The 26,164-nt window shown below is 47.7% G+C and overlaps 1 protein-coding gene across 1 annotated transcript; it reads left to right on the top strand.

Annotated features, from left to right (window-relative positions):
* The first annotated feature begins 317 nt into the window (after window positions 1–317).
* On the top strand, window positions 318–22,233 carry LOC308579520 (zinc finger and SCAN domain-containing protein 16-like). Its single transcript, XM_081214087.1, has 7 exons — window positions 318–386; window positions 1,622–2,114; window positions 4,990–5,071; window positions 5,359–5,441; window positions 13,082–13,208; window positions 19,320–19,889; window positions 20,477–22,233. Exons 2-7 carry the CDS (start codon window positions 1,713–1,715, stop codon window positions 20,485–20,487), a joined length of 1,275 nt encoding a protein of 424 aa, XP_081070213.1. The 5' UTR covers window positions 318–386; window positions 1,622–1,712; the 3' UTR covers window positions 20,488–22,233.
* The last annotated feature ends 3,931 nt before the right edge of the window (window positions 22,234–26,164 follow it).

Here is a 26,164-nt window from a genome sequence, read left to right as displayed (position 1 = left end):
ATTCCCCCCCTGCAGATCAAGACCAGCCCCCTTCCTCCCCTTCCTGAATTCTAGGATGAGTTTCCTTCCTTCCTGCAAAGCCCTTTTCCCTGCAAACTGTTCCTCCGGCTTCTGGCCAGGGGAAGGAGATGCTCTGAGCCCAACCGATAGCCTCGCCCCCAAAAGGATATCTGGGCATTGAGGGAGCCAGGGGGGCAGCTACCCCCCGAAATCCATAGAAAAAGAAGAATCTGAGGTTTTGCCAAAGGGGGACTCGGCATGGCAAGGGTTAAAGGGATCCGAGCTGCCTTCCTAGAGAGGCCAGGAAGCAAGGGGGGCAGGTCCTCCAGAGCCAAGGCCCCTCCCTCCCCAGTCCTTTCCTGCGTTGGTGTCTCTCCTGGGATCTGGTGAGTCTCCTCTCTCTCTGGGATCTGGTGGGGGTCCCAGGGCTGCAGCAGGGGAGGGGGCCGGGGGGCCCTGATCTGTTCCTGCGGGGGGGGGGGACGACCCCCAAGTCAGGGAGGAGAGGGTCCTGCCAGGGAGGGGACAGGTCTGCCACGCTCTCCTTCCTGCAGAGCAGAGGATCCCAAACTCATTTGGCCTTTCGCCCCCCCCCTTCAGAAAAACAAGGACTCCCCCCCGAAATCTCCCTTCTTCAAACAAAGGAGTCCCTAGAACTTTGACTCTGTCTGACGTCGCTCAGCCTCATTGCACAACAGAGGAAACATGTGCAAATGGTTTTCCAAAGCTGGACGAGGAGGTGGACTAGACACCCCCCCCCCAAAAAAAAAGGGTGGGAGAGAAAGGCCAGGAATAAAGAGAGGGATCCCAGCCCAGAGTCTGGCTGCTGCATTGGGGACCAGTTTCCCAGTGTCTCCCAGGGCAGCTCCCCACGGAGGCCACTGCAGCCATCCCCTCGCACCCAGAGCAGGGCATCCCAGGACCACGTCCTCTCTCTCCCATAGGGATTGTTGCTGGCAAAGCAGCCGGAAATGGGCGCTGCTACTCCCTGAGCCTCCAGGGACCTGGGCATCAATGGCTGTGCGTGTGTTAAGCCATCTAAGAGAATAATAATACTAAATTAGCTGCCTAAATTTCAAGGGAGATGTCTTTGGCCCCGCCCACTTGGCCCTCAGGAGGTTGACTAGATACATACCTGGCCCTCAGAGCAAAGAAAAGGGACCCCACCCCAGGAGTCAGTCTTGAGAGCGGCAGAGAGTCCAAGTGCAAGAAAAGGAGACAGAAGCAGGGGGGAAATGTGCCCAGAAGTGAGGGTGGGGGGAGAACAACTCCTGAGGACCCCCAAGTGAGGACCCCCACTAGAGCCAAGCATCCATTTCTCAAATGACTCCCTTGTCAGTCAGTTCTGACTTCATGCATTGACTGGAAGGCAGGAGCAACCAGGCTGACTCATCTCCCAGAAATCCCTTCAGTTGCCTCCACATTCTGCATTGCTAGAGGGCTGGAGACTTCCTTCTTCTCCCCTTCCTCCTCCTCTTTCTTTTCAAAAAGGTATCTCATGGTTTGGGCTCTGGTCCCGTCCAGTCCTGATTCCCGGCAAGACTCATCCATGCTTGTTCAGGGATCTGTTTCTTCTCCTGACCTACAAATTCCGTAACAGAACAATGTATTTGCTTTCTAGGATTTCCTAGAGCTTCTCATTCAGACGGACAGAACTTGGCAGAAGACCAAAGGGTTCCTTCTGATCTCTCCGAGGCTTCCTGAGAGCACAGATGGATGAGCAAGACCCAGCTGGCCCTGGAGCAGGAAGAGGCCATGCCAACCAAACTGGGAGCAGTGGGGGATTCTGGGAAAACTCTGGGCAGAAGATCCTGGGTGAGGAGGACACCCTCCGCTCAGAGGTGCAGAGCCAGCAGGTGAGGCAGTTCTGCTGCCAGGAGGCCAAAGGACCCCGAGAGCTTTGCAGCCGACTCTACCACCTTTGCCACCAGTGGCTGAAGCCAGAAAGGCACACGAAAGCTGAGATGCTGGACCTGGTGATCTTGGAGCAGTTCCTGGCTGTCCTTCCACCAGAGATGGAGAGCTGGGTGAGGGAATGCGGAGCGGAGACCAGTTCCCAGGCGGTGGCCCTGGCCGAAGGTTTCCTCCTGAGTCAGGCAGAGGAGAGGAAGCAGGTGAGAGAGACTTTCCTCTGGATACTACCTTGACCAGAGCCAGGGCCTTTTCGGATGTGGCTCCGTCCTGGTGGAACGCTCTCTCACAAGAGACCAGGGCACTGTGGGATTTGACATCTTTCCTCAGAGCATGCAAGACAGAGCTGTTCTGCCAGGCCTTCAGGGTTCAGAGTTCAGTCTGATTCTTTTCTTTCAGTACAAGAATAAGCAATAAAGAGGCTTCCTAGCCCGCTCACACCTCCTTTATAAGACCAGTGGTAACAGTAGTTGGCCCTAGCGAATATTAACCACTCTCATTTTTACTTGACTTGATCATGGATGGAGGATTTGACCTGGCATGTGTAACAGAGACTTGGTTGGATGAAGCAGATGGGCCTGTCCTTGCCGCTGCTTGTCCACCAGGTTTCTCTTACGCACAGCAACCCAGGTCATGTGGGCGGGGAGGGGGGGTTGCAGTGATTTTTAGGAAGTCATTAGCTTGCACCAGGCGTCCTATTGGGAAGACCCAGTTCTCTGAGTGCATGTTCTGGAAGTTGGGCAATAGGGGCAGTACAGGATTCCTTTTGGTGTACTGACCTCCCCGCTGCACCAAGGATTCCCTGCCCGAGCTGCTTCAGGTCGTGGCGGATGTTCTCCTGGAGACACCTAGCTTGGTCATCCTAGGGGATTTTAACATCCATGCCGACACGACCTTACAAGGGGCCGCTCGGGACTTCGTGGAAAGCATGGCCTCCATGGGGCTGTCCCTGAATAAGTCTGGCCCAACCCATAGCCGCGGACATGCCTTGGACCTGGTGTTTACCTCTATGGATGTTGGTGATCTGACACTCAGTAAAAGCGAAACGAAAGAAGTGCCCTGGTCAGATCACTTCCTGGTGCAACTTGACTTCTCTGCGACCCTTCCCCTCTGCAGGGAGGTGGGACCAATTCGGATGCTCCGCCCCCGCCACTTAATGGATCCAAATGGTTTCCAGAGAGTGGTAGGGGATGCTTTAAACCACTTCTTTAAAAACCATCTTTAGATGCGGCCACGATGGCCAACTATCGCCCAGTCTCAAATCTTCCATTCCTGGGCAAGGTGATTGAGCGAGTGGTTGCCGAACAACTCCAGGCACGCCTGGAAGAAGCGGACCATTTGGATCCCTTCCAGTCGGGTTTCAGGCCTCATCACGGGACTGAAACTGCCTTGGTCGCACTGGTGGATGATCTCCGGCAAGCTAGGGACAAAGGTGAGAGCTGTTTCCTAGTTCTGCTGGATCTCTCAGCGGCGTTTGATACCATCGACCATAACATCCTTCTAGACCGTCTTGAGGGGCTGGGAGCTGGGGGCACTGTCATACAGTGGTTCCGCTCCTTCCTCCTGGGTCGTGTTCAGAAAGTGGTGGTGGGGGTGAGTGTTCAGACCCCTGGGCTCTCACTTGTGGGGCGCCTCAGGTTTCCGTCCTCTCCCCCATGCTTTTTAATATCTATATGAAGCCACTGGGAGAGATCATCAGGGGGTTTGGGCTTGGTGTTCATCAGTATGCAGATGATACCCAGCTCTACCTCTCTTTTAAATCAGAACCAGTGAAGGCGGTGACGGTCCTGTGTGAGTGTCTGGAGGCAGTTGGTTGGTGGATGGATGGCGGCAAACAGATTGAGATTGAATCCTGACAAGACAGAAGTACTGTTTTTGGGGGACAGGAGGCGGGCAGGTGTGGAGGATTCCCTGGTCCTGAATGGGGTAACTGTGCCCCTGAAGGACCAGGTGCGCAGCCTGGGAGTCATTTTGGACTCACAGCTGTCCATGGAGGCACAGGTTAAATCCGTGTCCAGGGCAGCTGTGTACCAGCTCCATCTGGTACGCAGGCTGAGACCCTATTTGCCTGCGGACTGCCTCCCCAGAGTGGTGCATGCTCTGGTTATCTCCCGCTTGGACTACTGCAATGTGCTCTACGTGGGGCTACCTTTGAAGGTGACCCGGAAACTACAACTAATCCAGAATGCAGCAGCCAGACTGGTGACTGGGAGCGGCCGCCGAGACCATATAACACCGGTCTTGAAAGACCTACATTGGCTCCCAGTACGTTTCCGAGCACAATTCAAAGTGTTGGTGCTGACCTTTAAAGCCCTAAACGGCCTCGGTCCAGTATACCTGAAGGAGCGTCTCCACCTCCATCGTTCTGCCCGGACACTGAGGTCCAGCTCCGAAGGCCTTCTGGTGGTTCCCTCACTGCGAGAAGCCCAGTTACAGGGAACCAGGCAGAGGGCCTTCTCGGTAGTGGCGCCCTCCCTGTGGAACGCCCTCCCACCAGATGTCAAAGAGAAGAACAACTACCAGACTTTTAGAAGACATCTGAAGGCAGCCCTGTTTAGGGAAGTTTTTAATGTTTGATGTATCACAGTATTTTAATATTCTTTTGGAAGCCGCCCAGAGTGGCTGGGGAAACCCAGCCAGATGGGCGGGGTATAAATAATAAATTATTATTATTATTATTATTATTATTATTATTATTATTATTATTATTATTATACCAGTGGACTGCCATCTGTCCAGATTTTAATTTGTTTTGAACTAATTTTAAGAAGTATTTTAATTAATCGATTGCCTGTTCTTATGTTCTATGTATACTGTGTTAGATTTATGATGTTAGCCGCCAAAAGATTGGCTCCGGCTAGGGAGGGTGGGGTAGAAATAAAAAATTATTATTATTATTATTGGGGGCTCCAAAGAGGATGGAGAACATCCCATAATGCTCTGCTGATGGCCCATCCTTTTTCTGGGAAGGCATCCATGGAATGAGATCTCACACCCTTAAAGTTTTTTACTTTTCCATTATCTTTCTGCTATTTCTTGTCATTCATTCTCTGTTTTGAATCCTTGCTGCTCTTTCAGGAAAAGGATTGTTTTGAGGAAATGGACCTGGATTCCTGTGAGGCAGAGAGGCGTCCGTTGGACACCAGAGAGAGGCCACCGGGTAAGGAAGAAGGCGGTTTTTCTCCATTTGGTCTCATTCTGTTGGTTTCCCATATAATCTCTGGGTTCTTTTCATCAAGTTTTTTTTTGGGGGGGGAGTTGGGAGGAAGGGTCTAGAGGAGGAGAGATGTATTTCTTCATGACTAACATATGAAATGGGCACAAATGTCCAAATGCACTCAGCAGGTAAGGCTTTCTGAAAGGCCCATCTGTAGATAGAGATGCCCTGTTTCCCCTGTGAGAGACATGGGCACGCCTGGCATCCTGCTTACCTGTTTTCTCTTTCAGGAGACAGAATGATGCCAGCAAGACCTCCTGATCCGTCTTTTCATGGGGGCAGAAGGGAAGCAGCGGCTGTGGAACCAGATCAGGTCAGGGGAAGCTGCCTTGTGGGGACAGAGGCTGATGGATGGAGCAATGTCATGGACTGGTTGGGCACAGAGGAATGGTGGGAGGAAGCAGCCAGGGAACCAGGAAAGGAAGGCGGCTCAGCCCAAGGAGTGGAGGTGGAGGAAGGATGAGCAGTGAGAGGAAGAAGAGGGAGAAGTCTGGGAAGAGGAGGTGTCAGAAGCTGAAGGGGCAACAGGGCTTAGTGAGCTGGGAGACTCTGTGGCAGAATGCAGTCCAGAATCGGAGGCAGAAGAGGAAGGAGACGAGTGGGAGGAGGAAGGTCAAGAGGCAGAGCTGAGTCAGGAGAAGGAGGAGCCACCGGGGGCTCCCTCTCCTTCTGCCATAAGCCACACTCCCTGCTTGTCTCTCTGAGCCAGGAGTTGTCTGACAATGGAGGAGCAAAGGCAGGCTGCACACTGGCGCACTGTTGGATCGCTTGCCAGAAACCCCAGAGAGGAGGGGACTTGGCCTCCATATTGAGTTTTTCTGTGCCTTCGCTTCCATTGGTGACAACCATCTTGGGGTTTTCTTTTCTAGCAAATCTTTATATCTTATCCAAATATTAAACAATGCTTTTCTAACAATATGATTTTTAAACGCTTTATGTACTTTTACCTTATCGTACCACAAATATGCATGCCAGCCAAATACATTATTGAAACCTTCTAGATCCAACACATCAGTGTTTTCAAGAAGCAGCCATTTTCTCAGCCAACAAAAGGCAGCTGATTCATAATAAAGTTTAAGGTCTGGCAGGGCAAATCCGCCTCTTTCTTTAGCATCAGTTAATATCTTAAATTTTATTCAAGGCTTCTTGCCCTGCCAAAGAAATATCTTTCTGCCACTTCTTGAAACAATCCATCTTATCCAAAATTTGTAATGTTTGAAACAAAAACAGCATCCTTAATAATAATAATAATAATAAATTTTATTTATATCCCGCCCTCCCCAGCCGAAGCCGGGCTCAGGGCGGCTAACAACAATAAAACAGTCCTTGGCAGCACATTCATTTTTATCACAGCAATTCGGCCTAACGATGATAACTTCAAATTTGTCCATATTTCTAAATCCTTTTTCACGTCAATCCAACATTTTTCATAATTATCCTTAACTAAATTCACATTTTTGGCAGTCATGTTAACCCCTAAATATTTCACTTTCTTAACCAGTGTTAGTCCTGTCTCCTCCTGAAACTTCTCTCTCTCATTCACAGTTAAGTTTTTCTCTAAAACCTTAGTTTTCGTCTTATTCAGCTTAAAACCTGCTACCTGTCCGAATTCTTGAATCAGTTCCAATACCCTTTTAGTACTGGATTCTGGCTCCTGTAAGGTCAATACTAAATCATCAGCAAATGCTTTCAGTTTGTACTGTTTAGCTCCCACTTGTATACCTTTAACCTCTTGGTCCTTTCTTATGATGTTTAACAAAACCTCAAGGACCAATATAAAAAGCAATGGAGAAATTGGGCAGCCTTGCCGTGTCCCTTTCTCAATCTTGAACTCTTCTGTCACTACATTGTTCACAATTAATTTTGCCTTTTGTTCTGAATAAATTGCACCTAGACCATTTTCAAACCCTTGACCTACCCCCATCCCCTGTAGATTCTTCTTCATAAAACTCCAAGAAATATTGTCAAAGGCTTTCTCTGCATTGACAAATATCAAAACTGCCTTAGTGTTGATATTCACTTGTAGTTTTTCTAGAATGTTAATTATATTCCTCATGTTATCAGACAGATGTCTGCCCGGGAGAAAGCCCGCTTGGTCTTTATGGATTTCTTCTACTAACACCTTTTTTAATCTTTTAGCCAAAATATCTGTAAAAATTTTGTAATCCACATTAAGCAACGATATGGGGCGGTAGTTCTTGAGCTGTGTCTTTTCAGTCTCTGTTTTCGGTATAAGTGTTCTGTACCGTATTTTTCGCTCCATTGGACGCACTTCCCCCCCCTTAAAAAGTAAGGGGAAATGTCTGTGCGTCTTATGGAGCGGAGTCAGGAAGAGCCGCTGCCGCCGACAAGCTCTGCGCAGCTCTCCCTTTAAAGCAAGAGCTGCACAGAGTGTGTCTGCGGCTCTGGCTGGGTTTACAGGGAGGCGGGAGGCGGGACTGCTGTCTTTCCCACCTTCCGGCTCATTGTAAAGCCAGCAAGAGCCGCGGCTGCTGAGCTGAGCCGGGGAGGAGAGAGGGAAGGGGATTCCGTTGGTCCCTCCCCCCTCCGTGGCTCGCTTTCAAGCAGGAAAGTGGGAGGGGAGCAGCTTGCACTCGTGTAAGCAGCTCCTCTCCCACTTTCCTGCTTCAGAGCAACCACGGAAGAGGTCCTCCTCGCTGCTCGAGGCTGCAGCGGATTCCCTCCTCCCGGGCTCCCTTTGAAGCAGGAAAGTGGGAGGGGAGCAGCTTACACTCGTGTAAGCAGCTCCTCTCCCACTTTCCTGCTTCAGAGCAACCACGGAAGAGGTCCTCGCTGCTCGAGGCTGCAGCGGATTCCCTCCTCCGTGACTCCCTTTGAAGCAGGAAAGTGGGAGGGGAGCAGCTTACACTCGTGTAAGCAGCTCCTCCTCCACTTTCCTGCTTCAAAGCAGAGGGAATCCCCTCCGTAGCTTGCTTTGAAGCAGGGTGCGGGAGTTCAGTGGGGCAAGAGGGCAGGAAGACTTTGACCACTGGAAAGTCCACCTCCGCCTCCTCAGATTTCCACTGAGGCAGCCAGGCATGGCCCTAAGAGCTGGAAACTTGCATGGGCTGTTTATTTAAAGACAAAAACATGCACTCATGTGAAAGAAATCCTCCCAGGTTCCTGGACACAACCCACACTTGATATTCGCACAGGTTACATGGATGGCATTGGCAGCTGGAGGAGCAGCCTGGTGAAAGAGCAAGTCCTGGTTTCAAGCTGAAGATCAGCTCTTTCGTGGTGGCATCAAACAACCCTTTGGCTGCAAGGGGAATTCCTCCCTTAATTCAGGATGCTACAGTCTACAGATGCTGGGACTGCCTGCCCTTTCCCCTGAGCTGTCAAAGCACCTTCAAGAGGGTGATGGGAGGTGACACAGTCATCTTCCAGATGTGCAAAGAACCACCCTCTTGACACTAAAAGTGACAGCAGGCCTCACGCCCAGATCAGAAGCATAAATGGGAACCTAGGAAGCTGCCTGATAAGGAGTTGGATCCACTACTCCATCTAGCTTAGTAACGGCAACACTGACTGGTAGCAGTTTGCCAGAGTTTCAGGCCTGGAGAAGCCGGGGATTGAACGTGTGGTGTTCTGCATGCAAAGCCACTGAGGTTACAGCTGTTCCCTTTAAAAACAAAGATTGTAGTCCCCATGGTTCTGAAGAAAGGGCTAATTTAAACAGGAACAGAGGGACCTTCCCTGTACCACGTCAGGACCCCTGAGCCCATTGAGCTCAGTCTTGTCTTCACTGATGGGCAGAGGCTCACCTGGGTTTCAGGAGACCCACCCTCAGCCCTACCCGGAGAAGCTTTCAAGGATTGGACTTGGGATCTTCTCCATGCTCTGCCCATTGAGCTGTGATGGCTCCCTCCCCTCCTCCTCTGCAGGAGGCCTATCTCGGCCTGTCATTATAATGTATATATGTCAAGGGCTTTGAGATGCATATAAAATCAGGCACAGCATTATTAACTGGACTTAGATAAGCCATGGTTCCCCTTCCTTCCCTCCTCTGAGGCTCGCTTTAAAGCAGCAAAGCGGACAGGAGCCACCCGCTTTGCTCCTTTAAATAGTTTAGTACAACATTTGATTCAGAATATTTTTTTCCATGTTTTCCTCCTCTAAAAACTAGGTGCGCCCTATGGTCAGGTGCGCCCTATGGAGCGAAAAATACGGTAAGCCTCTTTCCACGACTGGTGCCTTTCTCCCTTCCAATATTTCATTGCAGACTTCCTTCAATGGTTGTATTAACCATTCTTTCAAGGATCTGTAATATCTTGAAGTCAAACCATCTGGTCCTGGAGATTTACCTAATTGCATATTCTGGATGGCCCCTTCCACCTCCTGATCTGTTATTTTACAATTCAACATTAGCTGTTTTTCCTGAGAGATTTTGTGTAATCCATTTATTTTCAAAAAACAATCAATGTCCATTTCTTTCTGCTTCTCCTGTATATAAAGTTGTTTGAAATACCTCTGAAAACACTTCCTTATCTCCACTGGGTTCTGTATATTCTTTCCTTCCACTTCCAAATTCGTAATAGTATTGAGTTTTTGTCTTTTTTTATTTGCCAGGCCAACAATTTTCCACACTTATTTGCCGATTCAAATGTCTTTTGCCTCATCTGTTTAATCTTCCATTCTATTTCCTGATTCATCAGCTTCGCATATTGTACTTGATATAACGGTATCTCTTTCAGAATCTCCTGTGACTTTGGTTTTGCTCTCAGTTTCTTCTCTCCTTCCTTTATCTTTCCCAGGATTTTATCCTTTTTTTCATTCTGAGTTCTTTTCTTAATTGCGTTCCGTTGTATTATCTCATAACCGCTTTGCTTGCGTCCCAAATTGCTCTTTTTTCCACTGTGGTATTCATGTTTATCTCAAAATAGTCTCTTAGAGTTTTTTGGGCCTTCTTGGTCACCTCTTCATTCCTAAACAGAGTGTTGTTCATCTTCCATCTAAAGGAACCAATTGGCGTCAATTTCATTTCCATCTTCACCGCATTATGGTCAGAACAAGTTTTGGGGCAAATCTCCACTTTGCTGATCTTCGGAGCCAATCCCCTGGTTACCCAGATTTGGTCAATTCTTGTCCATGTCATTTTAGCCAAATGTCAACTAAGTCCATATTTTCAGTCATGTCAAAAAAAGTTTTTGGTAGTCTACCATCATTGGTGACTACCTGTCTCTGTGCGTTATCCATATTTGTAGACACCACTCCATTCATATCTCCCATCAAGATCATATTATAGTCCATGTAATCCATCAGAGTCTCATGTAACTTCTTAAAGAATTCCGATTTTCCTTCGTTTGGTGCATAAATACCTACAATCAAGAATTTCTCTCCTTGTGATTGAATTTCAATTGCTACAAATCTTCCTTGATCATCTTTAAATAAGAATTTCAGTGATAGGCCTTCTGGCCTCTTCTTATAGTCAGCATGACCTTGACAGAAGACATAACAGAACCACTTTAACCCAGCTGTACTCAGGCTGCGAGACCTGGGTCCTTGTGCCAAAGGCCAAGCTCAGAAAGGGTGGCCCTAGGTCCCAAGAGATGATTTTCTGTGGGTATGAGCCAGGGACCAAGGGGTGGAGATTTGCCTATCCAACAGGCAATCAGTCCAGGATTCTGCTCAGCAGCAGTGCTGAGTTCTGTGCGTAGAATGGATGGACACTCATACATGGGGACCCTGATGTTCTTTCAGAGAGTCTACAAGACTCTGCTGATGAGGAAGAGGTAGAGGTTGAACCTGCTGCTGAGGCACAGAGTCCTGACCCAGAGCAGGTAGAGGGAAGAACTTCTCCTAAAGCTGTGAAGCTTGAACAGAGAAGTGTTCCTTCCTCACCCACAGGTTCAGCTGAGAAATCTAAATGGCGCAGTAAGTCAGAGGGGGAGCTCTCTGAGGCCAAGGACGTTCTAGCTGGTCCTAGTGGGTCTGAGGGGGTACCTGAAACTGGGTTGAGACGTTCAGCTCGCACAACGAAAGGTAAACCTCCTGACAGGTTTGCAGTCACAAGTGTGTGGGTTGGCATTGGAACAGTGTGAACCCGAGAGTTTTGAGGGTGTTCAGAAACTGCCTCAGGAAGAAGCCAGGAAATGGCATGAGGCAATGCAGAAGGAGATGAGCTCAATGGAGTCTCTAGGTGTGTTCTCCCTCACAACGTTGCCAGTGGGCAAACAGGCTGTGAGCAGCCGCTGGGTTTACCGTCTTAAACCCACAGCAACAGGGGAACCACAGTACAAGGCTAGGCTAGTAGCCAGAGGGTTCATGCAGCAAAAGGGGCTGCATTATACTGAGGTATACGCTCCTACTTCCAGAAGTGAAACTCTGCACATGCTCTTAGCCATTGCTGCACAAAGAGGTTTTCAGGTGAATCTCTTTGATGTGGATGTGGCCTATTTGAACTCAGAGCTCCAGGAGGATCTGTACATGCTTCCTCCTCCAGCATTTGAGGGCAATGAGCCGAATACTGTATGGAAGTTTCACAAGTCCATTTATGGCTTAAAGGCTTAGAGAAGCTAGGTTTCAAGAAGAGTCTTGCTGACAGCTGCCTGCACCTTAAAGGGTCAGGAGAGTCACAGGAAATGGTGTTGATCTTTGTTGATGTCATCATTCACATCTCAGGGGCAAACAAACAGGTGCAGAAGTTTGCCAAAGAGCTTGGAAAACGGTTTCAGCTCAAGAACCTGGGTGCAGTAAGGATCTACTTAGGTGTTCAGATAGACAGGACTGAAGATGGAAGCTTCTTGCTCAGTCAGAAAGGCAAGATTGAGCAGTTGCTTGAGAAGTTCAGAATTTCTGATTGTGCAGGGGTTAGGGCACCCATGGAGACAAGCTACGTGAAAGACAGTTGGCTAGCAGAACGCGTTGAGTTTGAGAACGCTGAGCTCTTCCAGTCCGCTCTGGGTAGTCTGTTGTATCTGTCCCAATGGAGCAGGCCGGACATTGCTTTTGCTACCAATCTGCTCAGTAGGGAAGCATCAAAGCCCAGTGTAAATGCCTGGCATGGTATCAAGCGGGTGCTGCGTTACCTGCAGGATACCAAGGACTTCAGTCTCAAGCTGTCAGCTGCAGGTGAGACGGCGCTTACTTGCTGGGGAGATAGCGACGGGGTGAATCTGGATGACAGGAAGTCCGTATCTGTGATAGTAATAAACCTTGGGGAATCTCTAGTTGGGTGGAAGTCCTAGAAGCAAAGTCTCATTGCGCTGTCCTCTACTGAGGGTGAGTCGGAATTGTGCAGGGAACTGGAGTTCTATAGATGCCTGGTGCAAGAGATCTATGGGGATTGTTGCCTGCCCATCACTGTTTGGGAAGACAATCAACCCTGTCTGAAGTTGGCAGAATCATAGAATCATAGAATCATAGAATCATAGAGTTGGAAGAGACCACAAGGGCCATCGAGTCCAACCCCCTGCCAAGCAGGAAACACCATCAGAGCACTCCTGACATATGGTTGTCAAGCCTCTGCTTAAAGACCTCCAAAGAAGGAGACTCCACCACACTCCTTGGCAGCAAATTCCACTGTCGAACAGCTCTTACTGTCAGGAAGTTCTTCCTAATGTTTAGGTGGAATCTTCTTTCTTGTAGTTTGGCTCCATTGCTCCGTGTCCGCTTCTCTGGAGCAGCAGAAAACAACCTTTCTCCCTCCTCTATGTGACATCCTTTTATATATTTGAACATGGCTATCATATCACCCCTTAACCTCCTCTTCTCCAGGCTAAACATGCCCAGCTCCCTTAACCGTTCCTCATAAGGCATCGTTTCTGGGCAGTTGAAGGCGAGAACCAAGCATCTAGACATACGTTTCCAGAATGCGTGTCAAAGTGTCAATCCTATTGAAAGCAATCCTATCAAAACAACACAGCAATTAAGAGGAAGGAAAGAACAGAGCATTGTGTAGCAGATCATATTTCTGATGTCTCGGAAGAGTACATTTCCTTTTTCTTTTAGGGTCCAGTGTGCTTTGAAGATGTTGCTGTTTGTTTCACGGACGAGGAGTGGGCATTGCTGGATCCTGACCAGAGAGCTCTGCATAAGGACGTCATGGAGGAGAATCGTGGGATCGTGGCTTCTCTTGGTAAGGCTCCCTGTAGGATCGTCCTATCTGCCTGGATATTCAAAAAATACCTCTGTGTGACAAGCCTCATACATTTCCACATAGCTCAACAGTGCCCAATACAACACCTGGGAACCTAACACTCCCACAATAAACCTTGAACAGCAAATTCCAGTTTTTTCTGTGAACCATCTTCCTCCAGTTCTGCCGTTTTATACCACGGTTGGGTGTCTGAACTGCCCAGGCATCTTAAATGTCAGCTTCAGTGTTGGTATCTGAAGAAGTGTGCATGCACACGAAAGCTCATACTAATAACAAACTCAGTTGGTCTCTAAGGTGCTACTGGAAGGATTTTTTTTTATTTAGCTTCAGAGTTGTGCGGAAAGATAAGTAGCTTCTGTCAAGTTTTCTGTTTTTGTTTTTGCTGCTGTCAGTCTTGGGTTGACCAGAGAGACGACTGACATGGGAGATGGAGGGGATGCCATGACTGGGCCAAACAAAATCCATCCCAGAGAAGAGCCAGGCTTATTGAATCTCAGGTAGTAGTAGCAGTGATAATAATAATAATAATAATAATAATAATAATAACAACAACAACAACAACAACAACAACAACAACAACAACAACAACAATAAGAATAATAATAATAGTAATTTTTATTTTTATTTTTACTCTGCCCATCTGGCTGGGTTGCCCCAGCTGCTCTGGGCGGCTTCCAACACTTATATAAACCAGAAACATTAATCATAACAATCTGTCCCCATATAAAAAGTACATTAACTTTAAAATAAACAACTTACACTATTGGCCAAAATTGTGGAAACCTTTTGGAGAAAGTGTATTTCAGAGCTTTGATACCTCATGACACCACTTTTTTGGGAGTAACAGCATAAAACTATATATCAATGGAAAAATAATTTAATGAAGAATGTAATGGTTTTCTTCTGTCATGCAGGCACAGTCTCTCCATTCTTCGATCATCACTTGCTGTTGTGCACCTTTTCCTGCCTTTACCAGTCTGATTTTGGAGTGACTGAGTCTCTTATACCTCTTCAAAAATATAGACCAGCTTTGGTTAAGTTTCCCCCAATCTTCCTTCTAATTTCTTCATTCCTGTAGCCTTGTTCACTTAATAGTACGATTTTACATCTCTTTCTGGGTAACTACCAACCAAATTGATAGCATTCCCATAATACACTGACAAAAGTCAACCTAAGCAAGTTGTGCTTCCCTTTTCTGGTCATATGTCTATAACCTTTGATAGAATACAGATAATTGAACAAACTTTGTTGCACTACATTCTTGATTAAATTATCTTTCCATTGCTATATAATATTATGGTATGACAGTCATACCTCGGGTTACAGTCACTTAAGGTTGCATGTTTTCGGGTTGCGCACTGAGCCGAACCTGGAAGTACCGGAATGGGTTACTTCCAGGTTTCAGTGCTCGCACATGCGCAGAACCACCAAATTACGACCCACGCATGCGCAGATGCAATGCTGCTGGTGGCGAATGCTGCGAGTTGTGAACATGTCTCCCACACAGATCATGTTTGCAACCCGAGCATCCACTGTACTCCAAAAGAAGTAGTGTTATGAGCCATCAAACATCTGAAATGCACTTTTTTCTAAAAGGCTTTTACAATTTTGTTGTTGTTTAGTCGTTTAGTCGTGTCCGACTCTTCGTGACCCCATGGACCAGAGCACGCCAGGCACCCCTGTCTTCCACTGCCTCCCGCAGCTTGGTCACAATTTTACCACTACAGTGTTAAGGGATTCAGAACTTACAGGGTTAAAGAGTTCTGAGTGACGTTCTGAATGACGTCTCTTTCTTGAGGCGTGGTTACAGACACATTCGGGAGGGTTTTACTCTGAGTGTGTTAGTCTGTTGTTTGCTCGGACGGAAGGCGAGAGAGAAAATGTGTGCTCTCTCACCAGGAATTTTATGAGCTGTCTTACTACACGAAGAAAGACTTGGAGATAAGCAAAACAGGCTGAGTCAAGTCTGACATTTATTACCCCACACTGCATTTGCTTCTCGCCGCTGCGATTACTCTGCTAAGCCAGCCAAGGAGGGCAGAGAGGCATGGAGCAGGGGTGCACAACGGAAGCCTGCAGGACTCCATATGGCCCTCTTGGTGGCAACAGGTCTCTGGACAGGTTATGGAGCTTTTGTAACGCTTTGAAGCCTTTGCAGAAGCAACGTCCCAGGTGTGGGGGAGAGCCAGCTGTGAAGATGCTGGGGCCAGCTAGAGCTTTCTGAGGCTGAAAGGAGCTCGCTGGGAGAAGGGGCTGATCTGCCGGAAGCCGGAGGAAGCTGCTGCCAGACGTGAGTACGCTTAACCCCGGGGGAGGAGATGGCAGACAGTCATGAATCATATTCCGTCCCCTTCGAAAAATTAAATGGACAAAATTGGCAAGAATGGAGCAGGAAGCTGAAGGCCTGGCTGGTAGCCAAGGGGCTGTGGGAGGCGGTCCAAGGGCCCCCACTACCACCGGCTGCAGCAGTCGCATCAGCGGCAGACGTAGCAGCTGCTCACGCGTCGCAGAGGAAGAAACAGAAGGCCCTGGGAGCTATAGTGCTCAGTTTGGAGGGTTCCCAGCTACCCTTGGTTGAAGGGCTTGACACTGCTCAGGAGGCTTATACAGCTCTTGAGAGGGTGCACCACAGAACCACGGCTGGTGCAAAGATCCACACCACCAGGCGCTTGTTTGAGATGAAGCTGCGTCCCGGTGGGAACATCAGGCAGCATGTTACTGAGATGCTCTCTGTTTTCAATGAGTTGAGGCTGTTGCATGTCAACTTTTCAGAGGAGCTGAAGGTTTATATTTTGCTCAGCTCTCTGGACAAAAGCTAGGACAATTTGTGTCTGTCTTTGGAATCGATGGGTCCACAGGATTTGACTCTGGGCACCACAATTCAAGAAGGACACTGACAAACTGGAACGTGTCCAGAGGAGGGCAACCAAAATGGTCAAAGGCCTGGAAACGATGCCTTATGAGGAACGGCTAAGTGAGCTGGGCATGTTTAGCCTGGAGAAGAGGAGGTTAAGGGGTGATATGATAGCCATGTTCAAATATATAAAAGGATGTCACATAGAGGAGGGAGAAAGGTTGTTTTCTGCTGCTCCAGAGAAGCGGACACGGAGCAATGGAGCCAAACTACAAGAAAGAAGATTCCACCTAAACTTTAGGAAGAACTTCCTGACAGTAAGAGCTGTTCGACAGTGGAATTTGCTGCCAAGGAGTGTGGTGGAGTCTCCTTCTTTGGAGGTCTTTAAGCAGAGGCTTGACAACCATATGTCAGGAGTGCTCTGATGGTGTTTCCTGCTTGGCAGGGGGTTGGACTCGATGGCCCTTGTGGTCTCTTCCAACTCTATGATTCTATGATTCTATGATTCTATGACTCTTCAGTACGTGACAGGACGCTTATCGGACGAACAGGAAAGGCGTGTCAAAGAGGGCAGGTCTGGCGCAGGGAGCTCCACCAGTTGCAGAGGGGGGGCCAAGCCAGATGAGAGCTCTGTTCAGGCTTTTTCCACTCGCCGGTGTTATCTCTGTGGGTCCAACAGCCATTTGAAAAGGGCTTGTCCACAGAGGAGCAGAGAGGCCGGGCAGGATGTCTCCAAGGTCGTTTCCCATGGGAACCAGTCTCGGAGAGGAGGCCAGCGTGGGAACGCGAAGGAAGGACGTGACTCAGAGAAGGGAGACTGTTATCATCTCACGGCTTCTCTGGCAACTTTGAAAAACAATTCCAGCAGGGACACAGCTGTGCAGTGGGTGGTGGATTCCGGAGCGAGTCATCACCTGATTGGAACGCCACCTGCTGGGGGGCTGCGGAACTGCAGGGCTGTTTCAGCTGGGACAACTGTTACATTTGCTAATGGGACACAAAAGCCAGTTTCTAACGTTGCAAATGTTTATGTTTCCTTTTTGCAGGCGGAGCTGGAGTGCTACGTTGTGCCAGAGATGCATTGTTGCCTGTTATCTGTACCTGCTCTTGTAAAGCAAGGGTACAAAGTTTGCTTTGAAAATGATGCCTGTTCCATTTTCAGAGGGGGGAAACAACTTGTCAACGTGGAATGCAAGAACAATCTCTTTGTTCTGGAAACACCTCTGGAGGGTGGGGGGAATGCCGGAAAAGCACAGGCGCAGTGTGCTAGTGTTCCCAGCCATGATTCATGTGTTCATGTATGGCACAGGAGAATGTCTCATGCTTGTTTGGAAGATGTTCAGAGGTTGCCCAGCTGCACTAAGGGTTGCAGAATCACACCATGTGAGAGATCCCTAGAGTGCAGGGCATGCAGAAAGGTACAAAGGTGCAGTTATCCCGGGGTGGAGAGGGTAACCACAAAACCTTTTGAACTTGTTCACACAGACCTTGCAGGTCCCATGGAGTGTAAGAGTCTGGGTGGAGCCAGGTATGTGCTGACAGTGACAGATGATTTTTCACAGAACGGATGGTCTTTCTCAGAACACAGGGGGAGGCGGCGCAACTGATCCAGGATTGGGTTGTGGAGGTGGAACTAAGGTTCTCCACCAAAGTGCAAGGGTTCAAGAGCGACCGTGGGTCACAGTTCACTGGGTCTGCTCTGAAGGAGTTTTTCAAGCAAAAGGGAATTTGTCACCAGGTGACGGATGCTAAGTCTCCTCAAGAGAGAGGCGTGGCAGAGCACAGGAGTGAAACACTGGCTGAAGCTGTCAGGGTTTTGCTGTGTGACTCTGGGCTGCCTCAGAGCTTTTGGAGTGAAGCTTGGAAATTTGCCAGCTTTGTTTTTAACAGGTCCTACAATCACGCTGTAGGTGACACACCGTTTTTTCTGTTGCACAAGAAAAAGCCACAGGTGCATTTCTTTCGTGCGTTTGGTTCCAGGGCGTCAGTGCCAATACCAACAGCTCAATGGAAGGAAGGTGGTCCAAGGTACCAGGAAATGATCTTCTGTGGGTATGATCCTGCAACAAATGGGTGGAAGTTTGCATACCCAGAGGGTGATCAGACCAAGCTGCTGGTCAGCAAGCATGCTGAGTTCTGTGAGCAGGGTGGTTGGTCAAAAACCTAGGGATGGTCCTGATGTTCTCTCAGAATGTCTGTCTGATTCTGAGGGGGAGGAAAGGGAGGAAGGAGAGACAGAGGCGGAGCCTGTTGCTGAAGACCAGGTTGCTGAAGAGGGTCAAGCACAGGGGTGGGTTTCTCCACAGGCTGTTAAGAGAGAACCCAAGAGTGAGCCTTCATCTCCTGTTAGCCAAGTGCAGAAGGCCCGAAGACACAGCAAATCAGAGGGGGAGTCTTCTGTGCTAGGAGACACACTTGCTGATCCCAGTGGGTCAGGAGGAGCACCTGAGATTGTGCTCAGGCAGTCAACTCGCACCACAAAGGGGATTCCACCTGAGAGGTTTCAGGTCACCAGTGCGTGGGTTGGTTTCGCACAGTGTGATTCTGGGAGTGTGGAAGGGGTTCAACAGTTGCCTGGGACAGATGCCAGTGGGAGGCAAAAGGCAATGGGAGGTGAGTTGAACTCAAAGAGGTCTGTAAATAGGTGTCCTCAGTTTCCCTCAAGATGCAAGACGAGAGGGGGTGTTAAGGGATTCAGAACTTACAGGGTTAAAGAGTTCTGAGTGACGTTCTGAATGACGTCTCTTTCTTGAGGCGTGGTTACAGACACATTCGGGAGGGTTTTACTCTGAGTGTGTTAGTCTGTTGTTTGCTCGGACGGAAGGCGAGAGAGAAAATGTGCGCTCTCTCACCAGGAATTTTATGAGCTGTCTTACTACACGAAGAAAGACTTGGAGATAAGCAAAACAGGCTGAGTCAAGTCTGACATTTATTACCCCACACTGCATTCGCTTCTCGCCACTGCAATTACTCTGCTAAGCCAGCCAAGGAGGGCAGAGAGGCATGGAGCAGGGGTGCACAACGGAAGCCTGCAGGACTCCATATGGCCCTCTTCGCGGCAACAGGTCTCTGGACATACAGTATATAAAAAAAGCAACATTCAACAACCCATCAGAATCTAATAAGAAATATGTCAGTTAATGACAAACCACAAAGGTAATGAACACACACGCAACTCCTTTCAGTTCTTCTTCATTTGTTCCTGAGGCTCTAATCCCTTTTTGTCTCCATTGCAGATTGTGATGAATTGGAAATCGAGAACAAAGGTGAACACGACAAAATCCCCAGAGAGGAGAAGGCATGCAAAAATTTGGAGTGTGGAGACAGCTGCACTCAGAGCTCCAATCTCACTAAGCATCAGAGAATTCATACAGGAGACAAACCCTATCAGTGCATGGAATGTGGGAAGAGCTTTAGTTGGAGCTCCAATCTCACTAAGCATCAGAGAATTCATACAGGAGACAAACCCTATCAGTGCATGGAATGTGGGAAGAGCTTTAATTGGAGCTCCCATCTCACTAAGCATCAGAGAACTCATACAGGGGAGAAACCCTATCAGTGTGGGGAATGTGGAAAGAGCGTCAGGACGAGCTCTCATCTCACTAAGCATCAGAGAAGTCATACAGGGGAGAAACCCTATCAGTGTGGGGAATGTGGAAAGAGCTTCAGTCAGAGCTCCTCTCTCTTTTTCCATCAAAGAATTCATACAGGGGAGAAACCCTATCAGTGTGGGGAATGTGGAAAGAGCTTCAGGAAGAGCTCGGATCTCACTTCCCATCAGAGAATTCATACAGGGGAGAAACCCTATCAGTGTGGGGAATGTGGAAAGAGCTTCAGTCAGAGCTACTCTCTCTCTTCCCATCAAAGAATTCATACAGGGGAGAAACCCTATCAGTGTGTGGAATGTGGGAAGAGCTTTAGTTGGAGCTCCCATCTCACTAAGCATCAGAGAATTCATACAGGGGAGAAACCCTATCAGTGTGGGGAATGTGGAAAGAGCTTCAGGCAGAGCTCGGATCTCACTTCCCATCAGAGAATTCATACAGGGGAGAAACCCTATCAGTGTGGGGAATGTGGAAAGAGCTTCAATATGAACTCCAATCTCACTTCCCATCAGAGAATTCATACAAGGGAGAAGCCCTATTAGTGTGGGGAATGTGGAAAGAAATTCATTACAAGCTCCAATCTCACTTCCCATCAGAGAATTCATACAGGAGAGAAACCCTATCAGTGTGGGGAATGTGGAAAGAGCTTCAGTCAGAGCTCCAATCTCAGTTCCCATCAGAGAATTCATACAGGGAGAAACCCTATCAGTGCTTTGAATGTGGAAAGAGCTTCAGTCACAGCTCTGCTGTCACTAAGCATCAGAAACGTCATACAGGGGAGAAACCCTTCATTCTATAGCTTTAGGAGCCTTGTTAATATGCACCTTTTTAACCAGGCCTTTGGCTGATTGACATCTAAGGCCCTTTTAAAATGTGGTGGGGAGTTGAGTTATCATGTGTATTTTGTGTTTTTATGTTGTAACCGTCCTGAGACATGTGGGAACAGGAGTCTACACTTAGAGGCTGAGGGGGTTTTGCCCCCCAATGATATATTTGAGGGGGCATTCCCCAGTTGATAGCCATTGCTATTCCAATGGCCTGCATGCGTCATGTGTTTGATTGTGCAAAGCAGGCCTTACCTGTCCCCCACCAATATTTGTTCAAGTTGGCACCCCTGGGTCGGGTGGTAGACAAATTAAATAAATACATAAATCACCTTCCTTTGCACATGTTTCAGCCTGTCAATATCTTTATTTTTTATCATTTTTAATATTTATGTGCCTTTCATCTGAAGATTTCACAACAGAAACATACAGGATAAAAGCATGGCTTTCTCAAAAGCAAGAAAAGCCAGAGAAATCTCTCTTCCCCTTTTTTTGGATGGAGTTACAAACTTTGTTGATCAGGGAACAGCTGTGGAAATAGTGCATCTTGATTTCAGTAAGGCTTTTGACGAAGTCCCCCATAATATTTTTGTGATTAAGCTTCTAAAATGTGGTCTGAATGAGGAAACTCTTAGGTGGATTTGACTAACCGAACCCAAACAGTCCGCCTCCATGGTTCCTCATCATCCTGGGGAAAAGTGACAAGAGGGGTACTGCAGGGTTCTGTCCTGGGCCCGTTGTTGTTCAACGTCTTTATGAACGACTTGGATGAAGGAACTGAGGGGGTGCTCATCCCATTTGTGGAGGACACCAAACGGGGAGCGGAGGCCAATGTGGCAGAAGGCAGAATGAAGCAACCAGAAATCACCTCAACCCAATGGACTGGTGACCCCCTCCTCCTTTTCCTCTCCCCCCAAGCCATCAATACAGCTAACATGATCAATATTCCCCCCCAGCCTCACACCTCCACAGAGATCCCCACCCAACACCAGTCCAGGTGACATAAAAAGACACTCCCCATTACCCAACAATCTACAACTCACTCTCAGCACCCCTCCCCACGCCTTACTAAGTAAAATAATTCCCCTTGTTGCCAGGATTTTTAAGGTACCAGTGAGCCACTCCAATTGTGTCCCAGAATTGACAGACGCAGCAGTGGAGAAAAAGAAAGTGATATTTATTGCTGAGCAATAAGAGACCCAGTGGAATCCTTTCCCAAAGACTGGGCCCCGGGCTCCAGTGCCCAGAGGCTTTATACCTGAGTACATACATGACATAATCGATACAATCGCACACGGCAGCAAAAAGAAAACCAATGAGCGCATTCAAGCCTTGCCCCCTGATCATGTAAAGAGTTCCCTCCCAACTTCTGCTTTTTCAGTCTGAACATGCATTTAACCTTTCCCCTGATTTATGGTAAGGAGGAAGAAAAAGGAACTTTGGCCCTTACGCTCCTAGGCGGCCATCTCCTATACCGGGACATTCTGCGGTTAGCATCTTCCTGTTTGAGCTACTCGGGACCCTGTCTGGACAGGGGGGAAAGTGCCAGCACAGCAGATTTGTTGCTTCCCCCTTATGTTAGCGAGACATTGAGAAGAACAAGGGAAGCAAACTGGGGCAGAGTTCATTTCGGATTCTTCCGATCTAAGCAATTTGCTATAAGCTTTTGCAGAAGCCGTCATGATTCAAACATGGATTATATAAAAATCATTATAAGGATATATGGTTATATGGCTAACTGATTATATGAAAAGCATAAGGGTAGAATTCCTCCAGGTGGTCCTGCTTCACCCTAACCTCAATAAAACAATCCACAAACAGGCTAAAATCTGACAAACAAGCAGCACATTGGGGCTGCCAGAGGATATCAACACCCTCCTCTCTACTCCAACATACCAGTGATGTTAATAACATGAGCAACATTGCTTATGGACCCTATATCCAACATAGGCATCACAAAGACGGTTGGAGGATGGATGGCGGCCAACAGATTGAGGTTGAATCCTGTCAAGACAGAAGTACTGTTTTGGGGGGACAGGAGGTGGGCGGGTGTGGAGGACTCCCTGGTCCTGAATGGGGTAAGTGTGCCCCTGAAGGACCAGGTGCGCAGCCTGGGAGTCATTTTGGACTCTCAGCTGTCCATGGAGGCACAGGTCAATTCTGTGTCCAGGGCAGCTGTTTACCAGCTCCATCTAGTACGCAGGCTGAGACCCTACCTGCCCACGGACTGTCTCGCCAGAGTGGTGCATGCTTTGGGTATCTCCCGCTTGGACTACTGCAATGCGCTCTAGGTGGGGCTATCTTTGAAGCTGACCCGCAAACTACAACTAATCCAGAATGCGGCAGCTAGACTGGTGATTGGGAGCGGCTGCCGAGACCACGTAACACCGGTCTTGAAAGACCTACATTGGCTCTCAGTGCGTTTCCGAGCACAATTCAAAGTGTTGGTGCTGACCTTTAAAGCTCTAAACTGCCTCAGTCTCGTATATCTGAAGGAACGTCTCCACCCCCGTTGTTCTGCCTGGACACTGAGGTCCAGCACCGAGGGCCTTCTGGCGGTTCCCTCACTGCGAGAAGCCCAGTTACAGGGAGATCCAAGATGGCCACCGATTTGTGAGGCAGGGTGAGGCAGCTGCTCTCACCATTTTATAGTTTTATATTCCTTTTATTGTTTTACTGCCCTATTTTATCATTTCATGGTTTTACTTCCTTGTTATCTCGGATGCTTTCCCACTGAGCTAGGAGGGCGACACGGCCCAGAAAGGTGCCGTTGACGCCGCCGTGGCCTCCATCGCCACGGCAAAGGAGCTCAGCAAATTGGTCTCAATTACTTGCCTACCTTGGAAGTAGTCTCGCGGAGAAGCCTGCTGTAACACCCGACGGAGCTAATGAACCGAGGTGAGATTTTTACCAACTTGACCATTACAAGATAAATAATGGTGACGACCAGGAGTGGCTGTAGAACACCAGCCTTTTACCGGAGTGATCTAAGACCTCTCTCTAAAAGAGCTACCCTTTAAGAATAGGGGTAAAGTCAAGCCGAGTGAGAATCAGCAGGAAACTGAAACTTCTCCCTCCTGCACTGAAGGGCCGGCTGTGCAGAGAGAGGATTGTGTAGAAGAATGCCACAACAAAGGGCCAATAAAGCCCAAAGTAAATTCAAACATAATTGGTACAGTCACTGAAGTACTCCCAAAACAGAGACTTAAATCCCAAGCTTCTCCTGAACCATCCCAAGTCCGAGAAGTGGAAGAACTAATGTTAAAACAAATTGCAGAGATGTCTTCGGGAAACCCTAAAACATCAAGAGACTCCTGCTTCCAACTTGAGACAAATGAGGATGAGGATTTATCAGTTATCAAATGGCTTGTGCTTTTAACTGAGGATATCGAAAATATAAAATCTCATCTGGCCACCTGTACAAAAATCCTCACTATAATGATGGACACTTGCAAAACTCTCTGTAGGGAATCCAGCGGGGTGACTGTAGAATTGGAAAGTAATAACAACTTCCTTCCTACCACCTGCAAAAACAGATCACCAAGGAAGGCCAAGAGATCTTGTAGGGCTACTGCCTTGAAAAGGAGGCCCATAAGGGTAAAAAAGAGCAGAAATGTTAAAAATTTTAAGGCAGTGCGTTACAAAAAAATGGATTTTAAAAAGCTCTTTAATCTTCTCAAGAGTATCCCAATAACCGAGAACAGTGGGAACACTGAGAAACTTCTAACTAGGAAATCTTCTAAGCAAGAACGTTCTATAAACCATTGCCCTGACGCTGCGTTGGATTGCTTGGAACCCTTAACACCTACCCCAACACCTAACTCCAAGCAAGACATTTTGATCCAAGATCCATGGTCTTACATTCTATCTGTAGATGAAACCAATCCCTCTAAGAAGAGAAATCTGACAAATCTAACAAATAAAAACTGGAATCTGGTGCTGTACCGAAACAAACTCGTTTTATCAAATTATCCTAAACCCCTAGGACTCCTGTCACAAGAAGAGCGTAAAGCCCATCTATTGAACCTTTTAAAGATCTATATGCCGGGTATCCTTAATAACCCTACTGATTTGGCCCAAGTGGAATATCTATACTTCAATTGATTCCTTGCCAGAGCGGTGGTCTCATTCTATGAGGGGAGACTGGCAAAACTAGTGTACAAATGTAGAGAACAACTGGAGACGAGTGGTATAAGAATCTCAAGGTACTTTAAAAATGAAGCACCTCCAATTCCACTTATCCCCCATATTGTAAATTTGCCAAAAACTCAACATGAGATTGACCAACATGTTCTAATTGATATAAACTCTGCGGAAGACATCTCCAAACATCCTACTGGTCTGGTTGCCAAGGACTCTCAAAAGTTGGACTCCCTTGGGCCCAGGTATGCGGAGAATCAGAGAATCGACCTTGATAGCTTTGATAATAACTTACTCCACTCTTATAGCGCTCTCCCGCAAGAAGTTCAGAAAGAAATACTTCATAAAATTGATACCCTTTACTTCTGCCTGACAAAAGTGACGGAGGAACAGCTGAGATTACCTAAACAAAATATGCTTGATAGAGACTGTGGTTCAGATTCTGTCCCACGCTTATACCACCAAGAACTGGACCTGTGGGTTGGGAAGGCACCCACCCCTACCAGCCAACAGGTTGTTGCAGAGATGAATCCACTCTTCCATACTCTGGAGGCGGAAACCCCATCACCAGACCCATCTATCATGCACCCCATCTCTGAGGCAAATATGACTACAACATCTGCCTGGGACAAAATGAGGGAACTTAACGAATCTGAATTAGGCTCTCCATGTAAAGTGCCCCATATGGGTCCACTTACTTGTAACTTTATTAACCCACTCTCTTCTAACGTGTGCAAGTTGAATAAATCCATAGATACCATCGAACCGGTAACAGAACCAGCTGAACCAGACCAACAAATGAGAGACGACTCCATTTTATTTTTAGCCCCGAAGAATGATCTGGTTGAAGACCCGACAGGTCGTATTAACAAAACTATCCAAACAATTAATGATCACTCAACTAGTGGCACGATACCTGTTGACTTAAATTCGCTCTCTGTAAGTAATACCCCCCTAATTCTACCATCTGGCTCTGAAAAGGCGACTATCTTAGGCCAAACATCTGCCTTTAGCGAGACGAGTGGCACGACTTTACAGCCAAACCACCCCAATAAATCTAAACAGTTGGGATGTATAGCACGATTGCCACCTTCTCAAAGGAAAATTACCGATTTTTTTGAAGCTGAAACTCCCCCAAAGTTAGAATCCCATTCCCACATGATCTGACTACCTAACGACCAACCCAGCCACCCTTTGATGTCATTTTTATGCTGGAATATTGCGGGATGGAGGGGGAAGAAATCTGATCCAGACTTCTTAAAATTTGTTAATTTATTCCAAGTAATTCTCCTGCAAGATACTTGGGAAGAGGAGGTGATTGACATAAATGGATACGATACCATTTTGCTTCCAGCTAGCCCCTCTCTTAAAGGTGGACGCCCTAGGGGAGGTTTGGCAATAGCCATTTCCCTCAAATTGCAAGCAAAACTTACACTTGTTAAATCTTCCTCTCCTTACCCGATTACAGGACTGATTTCAGGAGGGAAATTTGAATTACTGGTAACAAATGTT

The sequence above is a fragment of the Podarcis bocagei genome (genome assembly GCF_964188305.1).
Source record: "Podarcis bocagei genome assembly, contig: HAP1_SCAFFOLD_119, whole genome shotgun sequence".
In the NCBI taxonomy this organism is placed as follows: domain Eukaryota; kingdom Metazoa; phylum Chordata; class Lepidosauria; order Squamata; family Lacertidae; genus Podarcis; species Podarcis bocagei.
This window is presented reverse-complemented; position numbering and strand designations above follow the sequence as displayed.